At 42.2% G+C, this 15195-nt stretch overlaps 1 protein-coding gene across 1 annotated transcript; it reads right to left on the bottom strand.

The window, feature by feature from the left end:
- Positions 1-511: 511 nt before the first annotated feature.
- LOC308076055 (cysteine-rich and transmembrane domain-containing protein 1) lies at positions 512-15054 on the bottom strand. Its single transcript, XM_080416159.1, has 3 exons — positions 14894-15054; positions 4096-4430; positions 512-1833 (listed from the first exon to the last, which is right to left on the bottom strand). The coding sequence occupies exons 2-3, from the start codon at positions 4421-4423 to the stop codon at positions 1730-1732; spliced, it is 432 nt and encodes a 143-aa protein (XP_080272285.1). The 5' UTR covers positions 4424-4430; positions 14894-15054; the 3' UTR covers positions 512-1729.
- Positions 15055-15195: the final 141 nt, after the last annotated feature.

Below are 15195 nucleotides of genomic sequence, written 5' to 3'. Positions count from 1 at the left end.
CAAGGCAAGTTGCCCTGCTTTAAAAAGTTGTTCGAAGGCTTCATAACTCAGATTAGGTTACCAGTCTCTAGCCAAAATTCACATGCTAGTGGCAATGTACCTTTGAGTGACCATGGAGATGACAGCCAAGTGGCTGACCTCACATGCCCAAAGCACATGGGCGGGTGTCCTCTTGATCTAATTTTAGTCACGGTGGCAGTTTTACAGACATATGCAACTCAATCTTCTCTAGTTGCATCAGGAAAGTCATGTGCAGCACATCACAGCCTTTCAATGTTGTTTTATTGACCTGAAAGCATGTTTCTTTGAATAATTGCTGCCGCAGTTTAGCTGGGAGTTGTCAATAATCTGTATGGATCAGGCAGGCTGCTATGCTGTAAACAGTCATCTGTACAAACAGGGTCATCTCTCACTGAGTTATAAATAAACAAGCAAACTGGCCAGGCAGGCACCATTATGGAATACTGATCTATATCCTCTCTCACTCACACACAATAACAATGCTGACACGTTCGGGGGTACATTATTTTTAATGCAAGATTCTCATGTCAAGCAAAGGTATCTAACAAGTCTTCATCCGTTCTATAAATGTCATCACGATATTTATATTTTCTGTTTCACTTTCAAGGAATGTGTGTATTAAAAAATAATATTTTAAAATCATTTTATATAAGGAGGCAGCATGAAAAAACATGTGCAGGCATTGAATGTTTTGAACGGTAATCAAACATAAATCATTGTCATCTTTTAAAAATGCATTCCATTTATTGATTGATCACACATTGATCACAACCACAGCTACTTGTGCAAATAAAAGGGATACATTTCAAGCATCGGCTTCCTAAGAACAAAGGAAGCTTACTGGCATCCAGTGGTCTTGGTGGCCGTGTGTGTGTGTGTGTGTGTGTGTGTGTGTGTGTGTTTTGAGTGTGTGGGAGGGGGGGTATTCATGAGTAGGTCGGGGGAGGGGGCTATGTGGTAGTTTGTAGGAGGGGAAGGCAGGAGTCATGTCATGTAGAGGTAATAAGATAATAAAGTGCCAAGGAGAGCTCCACAGTAGGTGAGCCTGAGATCTGTGTGTGTGTGTGTGTGTGTGTGTGTGTGTGTGTGTGTGTGTGTGTGTGTGTGTGTGTGTGTGTGTGTGTGTGTGTGTGTGTGTGTGTGTGTGTGTGTGTGTGTGTGTGTGTGTGTGTGTGTGTGTGTGTGTGTGTGTGTGTGTGTGTGTGTGTGTGTGTGTGTGTGTGCATGTGCGTGCGTGTGTGTAGAATTGATTGAGCATGAACGTGCATTTGCTGAATGTACTGACACCTGTGTTAGCATATATTGTCTGCGCCGTGTGTGTATGCATTTACAGTACATGAACCTGAGCTTCAGGTTAAGCTCAGAAGCTCAATACAAGCGGCTACAGAGCAGAACCACCTGGACAGGTTCAGTTCTGACACCTCAGCTGAACCCGGTAGAATTAGGGCTCTATTTATCATTATCATTATCTATTTATTTAACTCATACACTTTGGAAAGGGGAAATCAAGGAAAGGGGTTTTATTTATGAACAAGCAAACGACTCACGGAGGAAATGAAGGGCGGGTTGAGAGTGCAAGGTTTAAGGCAGAGAGAGAGAGAGGGGGGACGGGGACAGAGGGGCCAGGGGGCTCGGGGCCAGGGGTCCAGGCACAGAGAAGGGGGCAGGAGGTAACGGGGTGAACAGTTGGTGCAGGGAGGGGGAGACATTATGTCAACATGTCCCACAGGCAGCAACAACACAGGGCCGTCCAACACGCTGTGAGGCAGGTGTCTCCTGTATCATCTCTCCTTCTGTCCTCTACCACATACACTAGACAGACAGAGAGTGCAGAGATTGAGAAAAGAGGGGGCGGGGGAGCAGAGGAGAGAGACAGAATAGGGAAGAACAAAATTAGTGAGTCCTTTCTTTCACATTACATCAGTCCAGAGATTATATACTCATCATCATTATTGTCTTCAGCAGAGAGGTCAATGGTCGCCATGGCTCCTTTAGTTTTGCTCTCATTATACCCATAATGGGGGGATGCTCGTTGCCATGGAGATGCTTTAGAGAAAGCCAAAGCCTTGTTAAGACAGGGTTACAGTTTGAGCCCTAACGATTAATCAGTTAAATAAGGAGCCAATATAAGACGGACAAACTCTTATACTGTTTGTATGATCCATGCAATCCATTTTAGTCCGTACCAAATTAGAATGGATGGCAGAATGCGAGCTGTGATGCAACTCTTTGAAAAAACTGAGCATTTTTGTCATTATCCTTGGTACAATCCGTAAAGGAAAGATCAGTGATTCATGTTGGTTTGAGAAACAAATAAATAAAACGCATATATATGTATTTACGCAATCCACTCAGTGAAGGATTATAATAATAGCTGGCATTTCCTGTATCAGAATTGGTGGGGTTCGGGGGAATCCCAAATTGTTCGGGCCCCAAGTTACAGTTTAGTAACATTATTATTGTTTAAGACTTCAGCGAGGAAATTACTTACAATGACAAGACTTAAAAAGACAGTGACTATTAATGTAATGTGTATGACCGTCAATTTAGTTCATATTTTGTCACGTAGTTTTTTTTTCCGTTTTGCCCTACTTCATCATACAAGAGTGTCGCACTAATAGTGAAAATAGCAGATCTACAAGCTCACAATGCCTCGCATCGAGGCGTTGAGCTTGTAGATCTGCTATTTTCACTATTTAACAATAATGAAAAGGAACATACAAGGTTTCCACCCAACAGTGACGATATATTACTTTAATTACTATGTCAAAGGACTATGTTACCTAATGTGTCAGGCCTTTAACCCATCTGCATCGGACTAACCAACAGACCAAATGATAGCCGTTTCGCTGAACAAAAACACCTCTCTCACTCTTATGATGGTGATGGATCATTCATGCAGGATCAAACCTCCATGCAGCTTCTAACAACAGGTCATAGGTAAATGTGTTACCTAGGTGACCAGCTCATGCCTGACAGGAGCAAGCCACTTATCAGAGCTGGTCTCGGATAACGACATGACAATGATTTGAACTGGTTAATCATAAGCCAACCTGAAATAATGGTGTATTCTATTAAAATTACCCGCCGGCAAAATCCTCAATAGTAGCCTGTGTACAGGCTTATCTGTCGCCAGCCGCTGAATTGTGTGCCTAAAGAAGTGTGCTGTACTCCCCAGAGGCAGGCCTGCTGCTTTTGCATATTTAGTTTGAATATTTTCCAACTTGATATTTGCTTGTCGTTTTGCTACGGTCTACAGTTTGACTACAAAGCTTGGCTCACTCTGCAGGATGTTAACCCCACATTTTTTGACTAGAGCCTAAACGATGCCAGATTTTAGGGTCCGACGCTGATCCCATTTTCGTAGTGTCCTACTGTAGATAGACCATTGTTTCTCAAAGTGGGGTCTGGGGACCCCCAGGGGTCCTTGGAGGGGTACAAGGGGGTACCCAGCTAAATTAGTTACAATTAGTTACTAAATTAGCGTCACAATCATTTTAACCACTTTAACCACAAATGTTATACTTTGGCTATTAAAAAATAGCAGATATACAAGCTCATAGCGCAGCACCGTGTGCCGCGCTATGAGCTTGTAGATTTGCAATTTTTGAAAAATCATCAATCTTTGAATATATATATTTACTTAAAGCAAACAAATCTTCGCTTCTGGAGGTCACTGTCACAAAACATGAGATGGGGATCCGCAGCCAAATATGTATCATTTTGGGGGTCCTTCACATAAAAAAAACATTTGAGAACCACTGTCCTAGACCAACAATCACAGCAGATGTTTTGAATGGTATTTTGTTCAAAAGTGACATTGTTAGTGATCAACCTGAAGGGAATAGTTCTGTACAGTAAAATACAGCAAGTTTACTTCCCAACGAGCTACAGCTAACCCTTAACCTCCAACAAGTTGACTGTAGAGCAAGCAGTATATTCTTGGTTGCCAAACTATTCTTCCTGGTGCTGCATAAAAGTCTATTCTGTACATCTACAGACATTACATTATTCATCCATATCCGTTTGTATTTACTACATGAAGTTCAAGTTGAATCTTATAGCAGTACCCACCTGTGTTTTTGGGAGCCTCTCCATACATAGGGCCAGGGGGTGGGCCTCCCTGCCAGCCAAACTGTGGTTGTCCAGGATATCCCTGTCCCTGATCAGGATATCCCTGTCCCTGGTAAGGACCGCCAGGGCCATAGGGGCCTCCGGGGCCAGGATAGGGTCCTCCAGGGCCCATAGGACCAGCCTGGTAGTTGGGGTAGGCTGGGTTTGGCTGTTCCATGTTCACAGGGTAGCCTTGAGGCGGAGGTCCCTGTGCAGGGTACCCCTGCGGTGGGTAACCTGGGGCAGTGGGCCCTGGGCCCGGATACGGAGGGGGCTGCTCAAAATTCATCGGTAGACTAGAAGATAGTGGAGAGGAAAATGTTAAAATGTCATCCACATCAGACAATGTTCTAAAACTTAACTCAATATGTTATAAATCAATGTAAGAAAAATCATGTTCGAAATCAAAGCAATACAACTTCTTTTGTCTACTTTTTTATACAGAGAAGAACGTCAGTCAACAATTTATAAAAGATGGATCTAAATCAGAAACATAGATTATGGCATATACAGTATCAGGCGCGTATCGTCATTGGGGCCAACGAGGCCATGGCCCGGTCTGTAAACCCAGCTTGTCCCTGTGTAGGGGCAAGATCCGCCAGGTGGAAAAAACTAAAAATCAACCTTAGCAGCCCCTCACCCTATTCTGTTGTAGCCGACCACAGAAAGTCACCTTTGTTTTCAAATGGGGCTCATTTGCATTCGGCCGAATTGTTAATGAGTGGCCATTAAAAACCAGTTTAGCCGTCAAACCGGTTCTGGCCCGGTCAACGTTAGAATCCACCAAACGCCACTGTACAGTATGCGAAAAGGAAGTGGTATTAATGCATCCCTCGTGTGCCTGCGTGTGCGCTGGAAATCTGGATGGGGCACTCAGAACACAATAATGAGACAGACAAGAACTCAGATTTCAAAGTATGAGAGATTTTAAAGTATTCGAATACAGTGGAGCCAACGTACACATCTCAATGGGACATAGAGGCTGACTCAACTTAAATACCCCCACACACGCCTTCAGGGTGAGGTGTCGGCTCAAACAGCAGCAGCTAGGGAAGATGGCTTCTTGGTCATAAACCCAACAATTCAACTCATTTTAACACCCTTCTGTTATTTGACAACAACACATGGCAACAGGAAACTTCAGGTGTTACAGATCAGAACGTCTCCTCAGCTGCTAAGAGAGGTCATATTAAATGTTCACAGCTCAGAAATCCTGCTTGTCATTTAAAATGATGAGTTCTCTTAAATGGATAACATGACTCATTTAAAATCTCCTCGACAGCGCAGGCGTGTGTGTGTGTGTGTGTGTGTGTGTGTGTGTGTGTGTGTGTGTGTGTGTGTGTGTGTGTGTGTGTGTGTGTGTGTGTGTGTGTGTGTGTGTGTGTGTGTGTGTGTGTGTGTGTGTGTGTGTGTGTGTGTGTGTGCAGATGCATGTGATTGCAGAATAGTATCTGTATCTAGTATATCATATAGTACCTCCCTAGAGAGTTTGACTAAACAGAGACACAACTTTTGGATGTAAAATGTGCAATTTCTTTTTTCTGTTAGCAGCCTTTCCATAGCAGCCTCAAATATGACGTTTCCAAACAGCACTCAAGCTGTTTTCTGTTCAGAACTAAAGACTAATCATCCAAGGGAGAGATGGAAAGAGGAAGAACAATCATTAGTCTTTTGTCCAGAGTGCAGTGCCTCATACTACTGTATATGTGACCACTATTTCCAAGTGTGAGTGATGAGAACCGTGTGTGTGTGTGTGTGTGTGTGTGTGTGTGTGTGTGTGTGTGTGTGTGTGTGTGTGTGTGTGTGTGTGTGTGTGTGTGTGTGTGTGTGTGTGTGTGTGTGTGTGTGTGTGTGTGTGTGTCCGTCTACAGTATCTGTCCGTCTGTGCGTGCGGCCTGTGTGTTGCTGTGGAGCTAGAAAAGTGCTGGTTGTTAAGAGACTAGAAGAGTCATAGGAGAACACGTGGATGGTATTGATGGTGCAGCAAATGAGTATTGATTTAAACAGTTTCAGAATCAATATGTATTGAAAAATGTCTAGTTGGGACAACAATAAAGGTGATTACTGCGCACACTAGAAGTGAGTATACGCAATGATAGATTGGTTGATTTTATTTGCCAACTTTAAAAATATAAATATGGTTAATAGCCCCTAGGCATCAACAATAAAGTAATAATGACTTATTTCCATTGCGGGCTTTACTAGGCAATAGACAACACGGAAAAGACTGACAATACAACTCACTTAAATACACAGTAAAAACTAAAAATCTAAAACATAATACCTTATAGGCCACTAAAAGGAAGTGGCTATACAGCATAGTATGAGTATATATACCGTTACCCTCCATTATACCACTGTCCATATCTGTCATTTATCTACTTTAAAAGTAGCTAAATACACTCCACATCTCCATAATGCCTCACTAACTTTCTGGACTTCTTTGTTCAAGATGTTTTCCATTGTAAATCTAGGATTGTTTTTAACTCTAAAGATGGACTGTATATGATCACCTGATGTGATTTAATAGTGCGCAGATTTTGCCATCTCGACTGACGAGTGGATGATTGCGCAGCTGGTGTATGTTTGTTTGTCAAAGATGGGGGGGGCAGGACCGCAGCAGAGCAGCATCTGTTTATGGACAGATATAGTTTGTCTTATGTTGTGTGAATAGCAAATAAAAGAAAGTTGCTTTCCAGATACACACGTGCACACACACACACAGAGTTCACATTTAAAAAATACATCAAAAGTATATAATAGAATATTTTTTCAGTTGCTCATACATACTCGAAATAACAGTGCATGGCTCCAAACAAGTTTATAGAATGTAAACCACACACACACACGTGTGTGTCTCACACACACACACACACACACACACACACACACACACACACACACACACACACACACACACACACACACACACACACACACACACACACACACACACACACACACACACACACACACACGTCATGTCTTTTGCTTGGCACCGTTAATGACATTGTTTTGATGACATACAGTAGTATAGTATGATTTTTTTTTCATGACATAGTAAGCTTCCCTATTGCCTGGTATATTTATTATGCAGTGATCTCCCCTGCCACTGACCCCTTCCCCTACCCAATATAAGGTGTTGGATGACTATATAGAGTTTCGTTGTGATGGTATTGTGCCCATTTGTGGCCCCACCTGTGGAAGAGATAGTGTGTTACTTAGCGTCATCAGTCATCAGCCACTGGAGTAGTGTGGTGGTGTTTACCTGCAGAAACACATTGCCCTCTCCCTGTATTTGGGTGTTACTGTTTTCACTGTTTGTTTTGGTTTCCCAAAAACGTCCATGCCTACCAAAATAAACAGTGAAAACACTGAGAGGGCAATGTGTTTCTGCAGGTAAACACCACCACACTACTCCAGTGGCTGATAACTGCTGAGGGAAATGATGGATACAATATTTGTTGTTTTGTTGCACAGGCAAAGTTACATACAATGCCTTTAAAATTATTGTTTTAACTTTAACAACAACAAAAACCCACACACAAAAGTTCATAGATCTCATAAATGACCATTTCTGAAAAGAAATCACGAAGAATTGCAGATTCGCGGAATACTTTCATCTCGGAAACCATGATGACAAAAGGGTTGTTATTCCAATATATATTATACAACTATCTGAATTAAACAAAAATATTTATCCGAACACTTCTCTTGGGGTGTGCTGGATTACTCGTGTTGTATTGTTCCTGCTCTAGCTGCACCCTGCACAACGTCCCCTAGACAGCTCACATGTCTTGGAAAAACACTTAAGCAGCCTGCCTGTCTAAGACATTTCAATACAGCAAAATCCCTGATTCTACTATGGCTTCCAAAACATATCCTACTACACCAGGGTGGGCAACCATGACTGTAAGATCGACTGTCGGTCGCAGAGCATTTTGGAAACCCAGACAAAAACATCCATTCTTATTGTCTGCTGTCCAATCACACATGTATGCTGGTTTGAATGGGTCATATCAGGGAGCAGCACAGCGTGAAGACAACCCAGGAACACGCATTAGAAGGACATTCTAATGCGTGAGGGGGCCGTGATTTTTCCACTACTTTTTTTTACATTTATTTGTCAGATATTTCTTTAATGTTTATTTTATTTGAAAGTGAAATATCCCTTTAAGGGTAATACATTTTGCCACTTTTCAAGATCACTGGCCGAACCACGGTAACGAATACAAGAATGGTCGGCCCCCAAACCTACGCGGCCTCGGTCAAATCCGGAGCGGTCAGCACCACGTAGTGGCCCCGGAACACACGGCACCGAAGCCTACTCTGCCCCAGTCAACTATGCAACCTTGGAACGGTTTGCACCAGGTATTTCTGGGCACCAGAACCTACAATACAACACATTCTCACTCCCAAGACGGCAAACGTTTGACGTCTCGGGGGTACCGAGATTAGGGGGACGAGACTAGAGTACCGAGACTAGAGTACCGAGACTCTGGTACCGAGACTCTAGGTAGGTGCTGAGTCGGCTGAAGCGGACTTCACAACGTTAGGCACGGCGACCCGCTCGCCTAGCGACTCGCTCGGCGGTGCCTCTCGTGGCTCATGTCCGCTTCAGACGGCGCGCCTCGGTCGATTTAACTTTTGCTAGATCCTAACTAAATATTAGGGGCTGCAGTCTGTTCTCACCAAGCGGGCCAAGTGTTCCGCCTCGCTGGTGCGACTGTTCTCACCATGTTCTCACCAAGCAGGCCGAGTGGCTTACTGGCTTTAATGTAAATTAAAGTAAATATATAACTACTATAACTACAGGGGCTGACACAAAGGACTCAAAAGCGCCCGAAAGTGGCGCATGTGGGGGAGGGGGCACATTCAAGCACGTGTGCACATGTACACAACTGTGAGTGTGCTTGTGTACTTTAGTGTACAAGTGAGTGCTCCCCTCACGTCTGCCGGTTTATACTTTAAACTTTTAAGTGATGTTGATCTTTGGTAGAACTGTATATACCGTACTATATATACAGTGTAGCTGGCCAAGAAGGTTGCCTACCCCTGTACTACACAATGACATCTACAAATCTATAGGCCTACTTGTACATTGTGTTAGTTCAGGCAGGCCATGTACAGTAACAGTAGACATTCAAGCTCCTAGCTCTCTGAAAAGATAGTCAGCTGATGGCTCAGCTGATTCACACACCAATGAAATTCATTCTCACAGACAAGGTTGGTCTTTTTAATGACAGCCCCCCCATACTACGCACTCTTCATCCTGACACTGCATGCCTGCAGTTATCAGTAAGCTACCAGCTCCACCTGATTCAGTAGAATCAGTACTCTGTTGTTGATCATAATGATGACACTGTGATAACCATTTATATTATATATATTATATTATATTATATATTATATATATATATATATTGTATTATTATAATTGTTGCTGCAGGCTCTGTTCGGTCTATATCCCTAAGGGGATTTATTGCATGCCCCATGCTGCATGATAAATCATTGTGCAACACAAATGCATTGCATTGTTTAAGCTGCTGCTAATAAATGTGAACTTTGATGAGAGTCGTCCTAACTGAACTATGTTCTGGGACATTGCTTTTCAAAGTGTAAATGTAAATGCTTTTCAAATTAAGGTCACGTACACAAGAGTGTTTCAGAAATAATCTCCGCCTAATATACTTTAACACGCCATATCACATGACCATTCATGTACATTGATTGGACACGCACGTGTGGGTGGAGAATAGAGATTAAGAAAATAAAGGATTCATGGTGAACTTTGATCTCTGTAGAGAGAGGCTTGACCAATGGAGGATTGAATAGCAATGTCTGTGGGAAAGGTCCACCTTAAAGCACTGGTAGTCAAGGCTGATGTGAAATGTTTTATTCCAGAAAAATGACACATGATAGGGATGTGACAAATCAAGGAAGGACACGTTGTGACTGATAAGACCCAATCAGGAAGCATAAAGTGGGTGTCTGTGTCAATGTTTTCAAAAGTCTCTGTTTCCATCTGTCCAAATGCTAGAGTAGTGTAGACACTACAGTGCGGTGTAAACGTAGTAAAGTTTATGTGCTTTAAAACAACAACAAAAATGTGTGGCTAACAAGGAGTAACAAGGCTTGAATTCACAAGCAGCCAAGTGCTGAACACAATGAGACAGTGGGACCTAGACAATCTTGTCTTGCTGTTCAAGAACTTTTCTATGACAGCTTTTGAAAGTCCTCTGCATGTTATATTTAAAACATCCTTTTAAGTTAAAGCTAAATTAGCTAATTTTAATGAATAAAAGCAATCTGTGTGTTAGAGTATGTTAATACAATAATAGCACATCTCCAGTGGTTGAGGTGAGGTCTCCCTACTCTTCCATTAAGAAATCTTGACCCTAGGGTAGGAAACAGACTGGTTGACAATGCCAGTAAAGATATTTGAAGCACAGGATTGGCTGCTAGATGTGCCATGGGTCTGCCACCATCTTTGTTGTAGTTCAGACATTGTTCAAATTAAATCAGGAGAGAGGAAAAATTATGACCAAAGGGCATTTTTAAAAATCCAGATCCAGGCCCTCAGGGTGGGTTGATAAGTGAAGGCTTTTATTACAATTTATCTAGGGACATTAAAATATACCAATGCGTGTTGGCTTGCTCCTTCTTCAGGGAAGACGCTAGCTAAATGTAATGAAGGCCTTTTACTTGTTTTTTAAATAATAACATTTCCTCTCTCCTAAATATTATTCCCTTCCATGAGGGATACCAGTAGTGCTCCTATAACTTCTTCCTTCTTAAATTGCTACAATGTCTGAACTGTAATAAAAATGGTGGCAGCTTTGACAGGAGAGAAATCAAACTTATGGATTGATTTTCTTTTTTGCTTTAAAGAGACTAACAGGGCCTTGAACACACAACCTCAGTCTCCACTCAATACCAATTTCCTAGAGCCCCATTAGGCATTGCATTCCTCTGGGTATTGATATGAGGGGACAAAAGCACCAAGGTGATGCAACATCTGCCTATGGCAACACAACATATGGCCTATAGCTACGACTCGTAATCTCTAATACAATCTTGTCTTATGTGGCACATGACACCATTGATGCAACTGCTGCCTATGACGACCCAACATATGGCCCATCGTCACGACTCCTAGTCCCTATGTACGTCCGTACAATCATGTTTTAAAACACCTAGCCAAACCACAGATCAACTGCCATCATTATCGCATTGAGCCTTGATTAAGGCACAATGAGAGTATGTGCTGTAGAAGCTCTACAAAGCTAGCAGGAGGTGGCATCAGGCTGTGCTATCGTTTGACCAAGTGAACTGAGACAAAAGGAACCCTCTGAAAAGACAGACTGAGCCAAAGGTGTAACTGTACACTGGGTACTTCCTTACTTATTCAAAGACGGGAGTACAAAACACGTGTCACGTTATCAGGGGCCCAGTTTCATATTTGTGTGTGGCGTATTGTCTGAGCTCATAATCACTATGTAGATAGACGGGTGACATCAATGCATTTTGATGTCAAAAAGGCATTTTAAGTCATGATGCATGTATGCACATTATGATTTACTTGAGAATTATCAATTGTTCCTGATTTCCCAAACAAGCAATACTGTCATATGAGGACACAGACACCCTGGGCTATCATCGGTTTCAAACCTGGCATCCCTATTTTGGGCACGTCATTATAAGTGAATATTTTCAAAAACTTGTCATAATTATATGATTATAATATTAGGCCTACTTTCAAAATGTGCAAAGATAGCCGATCTACAAGCTCACAATGTTATTGTCTCCGCCAGAGGTGGAGAGTATGTTTTCGTTCTTGTCCTTCCGTGTGTGTCCCCGTCTCAGCCAAGCTAACATTGGTCAAGCTTCACGTGACAATATTGTTGTCACCAATGCTCTGATTGGCTAGCGAGACGCATGATGACATAGAAACCTATAAATAGGTGTGTCACTTCAAAAAATCATGTATATTTTTTGAAGTGAGCTTCCATCAGCCAAGCTAACATTGGTCAAGTGACACGTGACAATATGTAATATAAATAGGTAAGACAGGATTAATCAGGAACAGTACTGGCGGAGACCTGTGCTCCGAGGAGCACATTTTCTAGTTTATGTTGAATTTACTTTAAGTTTCTCATGACATATGGCCACCAGGTTGAAAGTGGTTAACCCACATCACAATGCCCACGTGGAAATACCACAAGAAAATGAAAAGGTTTTGTGTTGCAACTCAGCACGACTTTTCAAGACTCCTTATTTAGCCCCTTTATCTATATGTACACTGTAAACATCTAAACAGCAGACCGCTTTCCTCATGCCGATCCCCTAAAGCCTGCCCAACCTCCACAATCAGTGGAAATATGGTGCTGACATCCTTATTACATGGTCATGTGGGTTCAACTCAATACTGTGCCAATGCTATTGGCAGACAAGACACTAGTTAACCATTACATTAAATATTTGCACTTTATCCAGGTCAGAATATCAATGCAATCAAATGCAATGACTGGCAGGAAACAAGTCTCCAATAGCAACTGATCACATCATTTTTGATAGCTCTAGTTTGGTTATAAGGGTGGTTTGTGTGTTAACTTATCTCACAGCCAATCAAGTCCTATGTATATTTTAATGTAAAAGCAGTGCAGGTCAAATAGGCCAAATGAGGAAAAGCTTGTGTGTTATCTCACAGCCAATCAAGTCCTATGTATATTTTTAATTTAAAAGCAGTGCAGGTCAAATAGGCCAAATGAGGCAAAGCTATTATCTCTGGAGTATCACAACACATGGTGTGATTTGACTTCCTCTTTGTCATTTTAGCCATGTGCTTAGCTACAGTATCTTTTTTGTACCAAGGTTGTTTCTGAAGTGAAGCCCAAACATTTTACCTCCTAAGAATGTTCTAAAACCTTCTCTATGCCAACCACTATGGTGACTCTGATTTTCTGATCCGATCTGAACTGATTTTCAAGGTAACAATCAGTTCTTGTTTAACTTACATTTAACTTATAGAACAGAAAGCTCCCCAGTGTCTGTTTTGTTATTTTGCACATAACCACTTAAACCCTAGGCCTCTATACTTGATCCGCTCCTTTTTTGCCTACACCAAATCTCTTCGCTGAAAATTACGTATCTAGAAGCTCAGAAAGTGACACAACATGGCGCATTGTGAGCTTGTAGATTGGCTATTTTCGCCCAATGTCCCCCCCCACCCCAGAATAGGGACGCAAGGGTTAACAACCACACTAATAAGGTGTTTAGATACAAGTATTGACACAAGGATTCAAAGATTTCACACACAAACACACCAACACGCACACTTACTCACATATTGGCTCTATCACTCAGGAAGTATACATTGCTGATACTCTTACACTTGAAAAGAGCAGTAAAATTCTCAAATGTCAGCCACTCTTCTCCGTTAAAAAGCCAGGCTGACTGTCTGATTTTAGCACCAGCTCATCTGGGTCAGCTGTAACCAGAGGGTTGAATTACAGTAGAGGAAGACTTTTTAAACCACGCTGTTTAAAAAGAATTATGATCTATGAAAGGACACCGTATGCGTTTACTCTAACATTACCTAATTGTACTTCAATAACTAAAATTCTGCAGCTTTGGCTCTCTCTCTCTGTGTGTGTGTGTGTGTGTGTGTGTGTGTGTGTGTGTGTGTGTGTGTGTGTGTGTGTGTGTGTGTGTGTGTGTGTGTGTGTGTGTGTGTGTGTGTGTGTGTTGGCAGTGGCCCCACAGGAGACCGAATTGAACATCAGTCGAATACTGAGACAAACCCATCCAGGGATGTACATTTCAGCTGTCAATTCGGTCTATGACTTCTACACAGAGAGAAAGCTACATTTGATTCACTTCTTTGTAGTAAAATATTATGACCTTTTAACTGCACTTAGTGTTGGAGTTGGGTATCCCCAAGCCCCGGGGAACAAACTTGGTAACATGAGATCTCTTTTATGTTCATATCTGATGCCTTTGTGTATGACCTAGACAATGCACAGGAAGTAACACATTCTATGTAGTAGAAATGATCAGATTTACAATAACATTGCCAACAAACAGCCATGATCCAACAAATACATGTATTGTGTTTCTGCTATTGAAATGGAAATGTGCTTAAATTCTGTTGGCTATGTAGGCCTAATAATTTAATATTGATTTCTGCCTGAACTAAACAGGGGACAGTTCCGCCTACTGTAAACTGTTCTTGTGTGTGTGTGTGTGTGTGTGTGTGTGTGTGTGTGTGTGTGTGTGTGTGTGTGTGTGTGTGTGTGTTCACATTCACATGACAAAGCAACACACACACACACACACACACACACACACACACACACACACACACACACACACACACACACACACACACACACACACACACACACACACACACACACACACACACACACACACACACACACACACACACACACAGATTCAAGTGAATGACTATGGCAAAAAACTAAAGATCACTGGGGGTGGGGTACCATCATCACGACATTTTAAGCAGATGTTTTTCCTCACCAGCATATAAAGAAGAATGTTCATTTTCAACCAGAAAATGTACTAATTATTAAAACGTAGCAGTGCAAAATAGTGTTAGTACTGTAATACAATCATGTGATCATAAAGCAAATACAAGACGCACCTGCAGGCAGGCCACAGCCCGCTATCGGGTTGCTAAGTTGTTCTATATATTCTTACAGATATAGAATGAAACACAGTTCCACCAACCTACCTTTAAAGGCAGTGTGGTCAGATTCCCTGGTCAGCAGCTGCGGTCCTTTCTCTTCTCTCACACGGACCTTCAAGGTTTACTGTTGCTTTTCTTGTGTTTTTACCGCATTGAGGGACCCTCGTCTCTCCTAAAAGAACCAGTGCGTATCTGTTCTGTTGTGTGGTCCGTGACGTCATCCTCACGGCATCACGATCACAGGGTCCGCTTGCTGGGGAAAGGTCCATGTTTAGATTCCATTGCCTGGAAGGACGGCCGGGCGCGCTGTTATTGGCTAGTTGGTTGTTTGGGCAACCGCTGGTTTC

Source organism: Gymnoscopelus braueri (assembly GCF_963280865.1).
Source record: "Gymnoscopelus braueri genome assembly, chromosome: 20".
Lineage (NCBI taxonomy): Eukaryota > Metazoa > Chordata > Actinopteri > Myctophiformes > Myctophidae > Gymnoscopelus > Gymnoscopelus braueri.
Note: the sequence above shows the minus strand (reverse complement) of the source record. Positions and strands in the feature narration are given on the sequence as shown.

Bases quoted from the DNA above. Each gene is read 5' to 3' on its own strand.
- LOC308076055 (XM_080416159.1), bottom strand. From the start codon at position 4,423: ATGAATTTTGAGCAGCCCCCTCCGTATCCGGGCCCAGGGCCCACTGCC. The intron at 1,834-4,095 runs GTGGGTACTGCT...CTGTCTGTCTAG, and splicing joins AGAGGCTCCCAAAAACACAG to TGTATGTGGTAGAGGACAGA.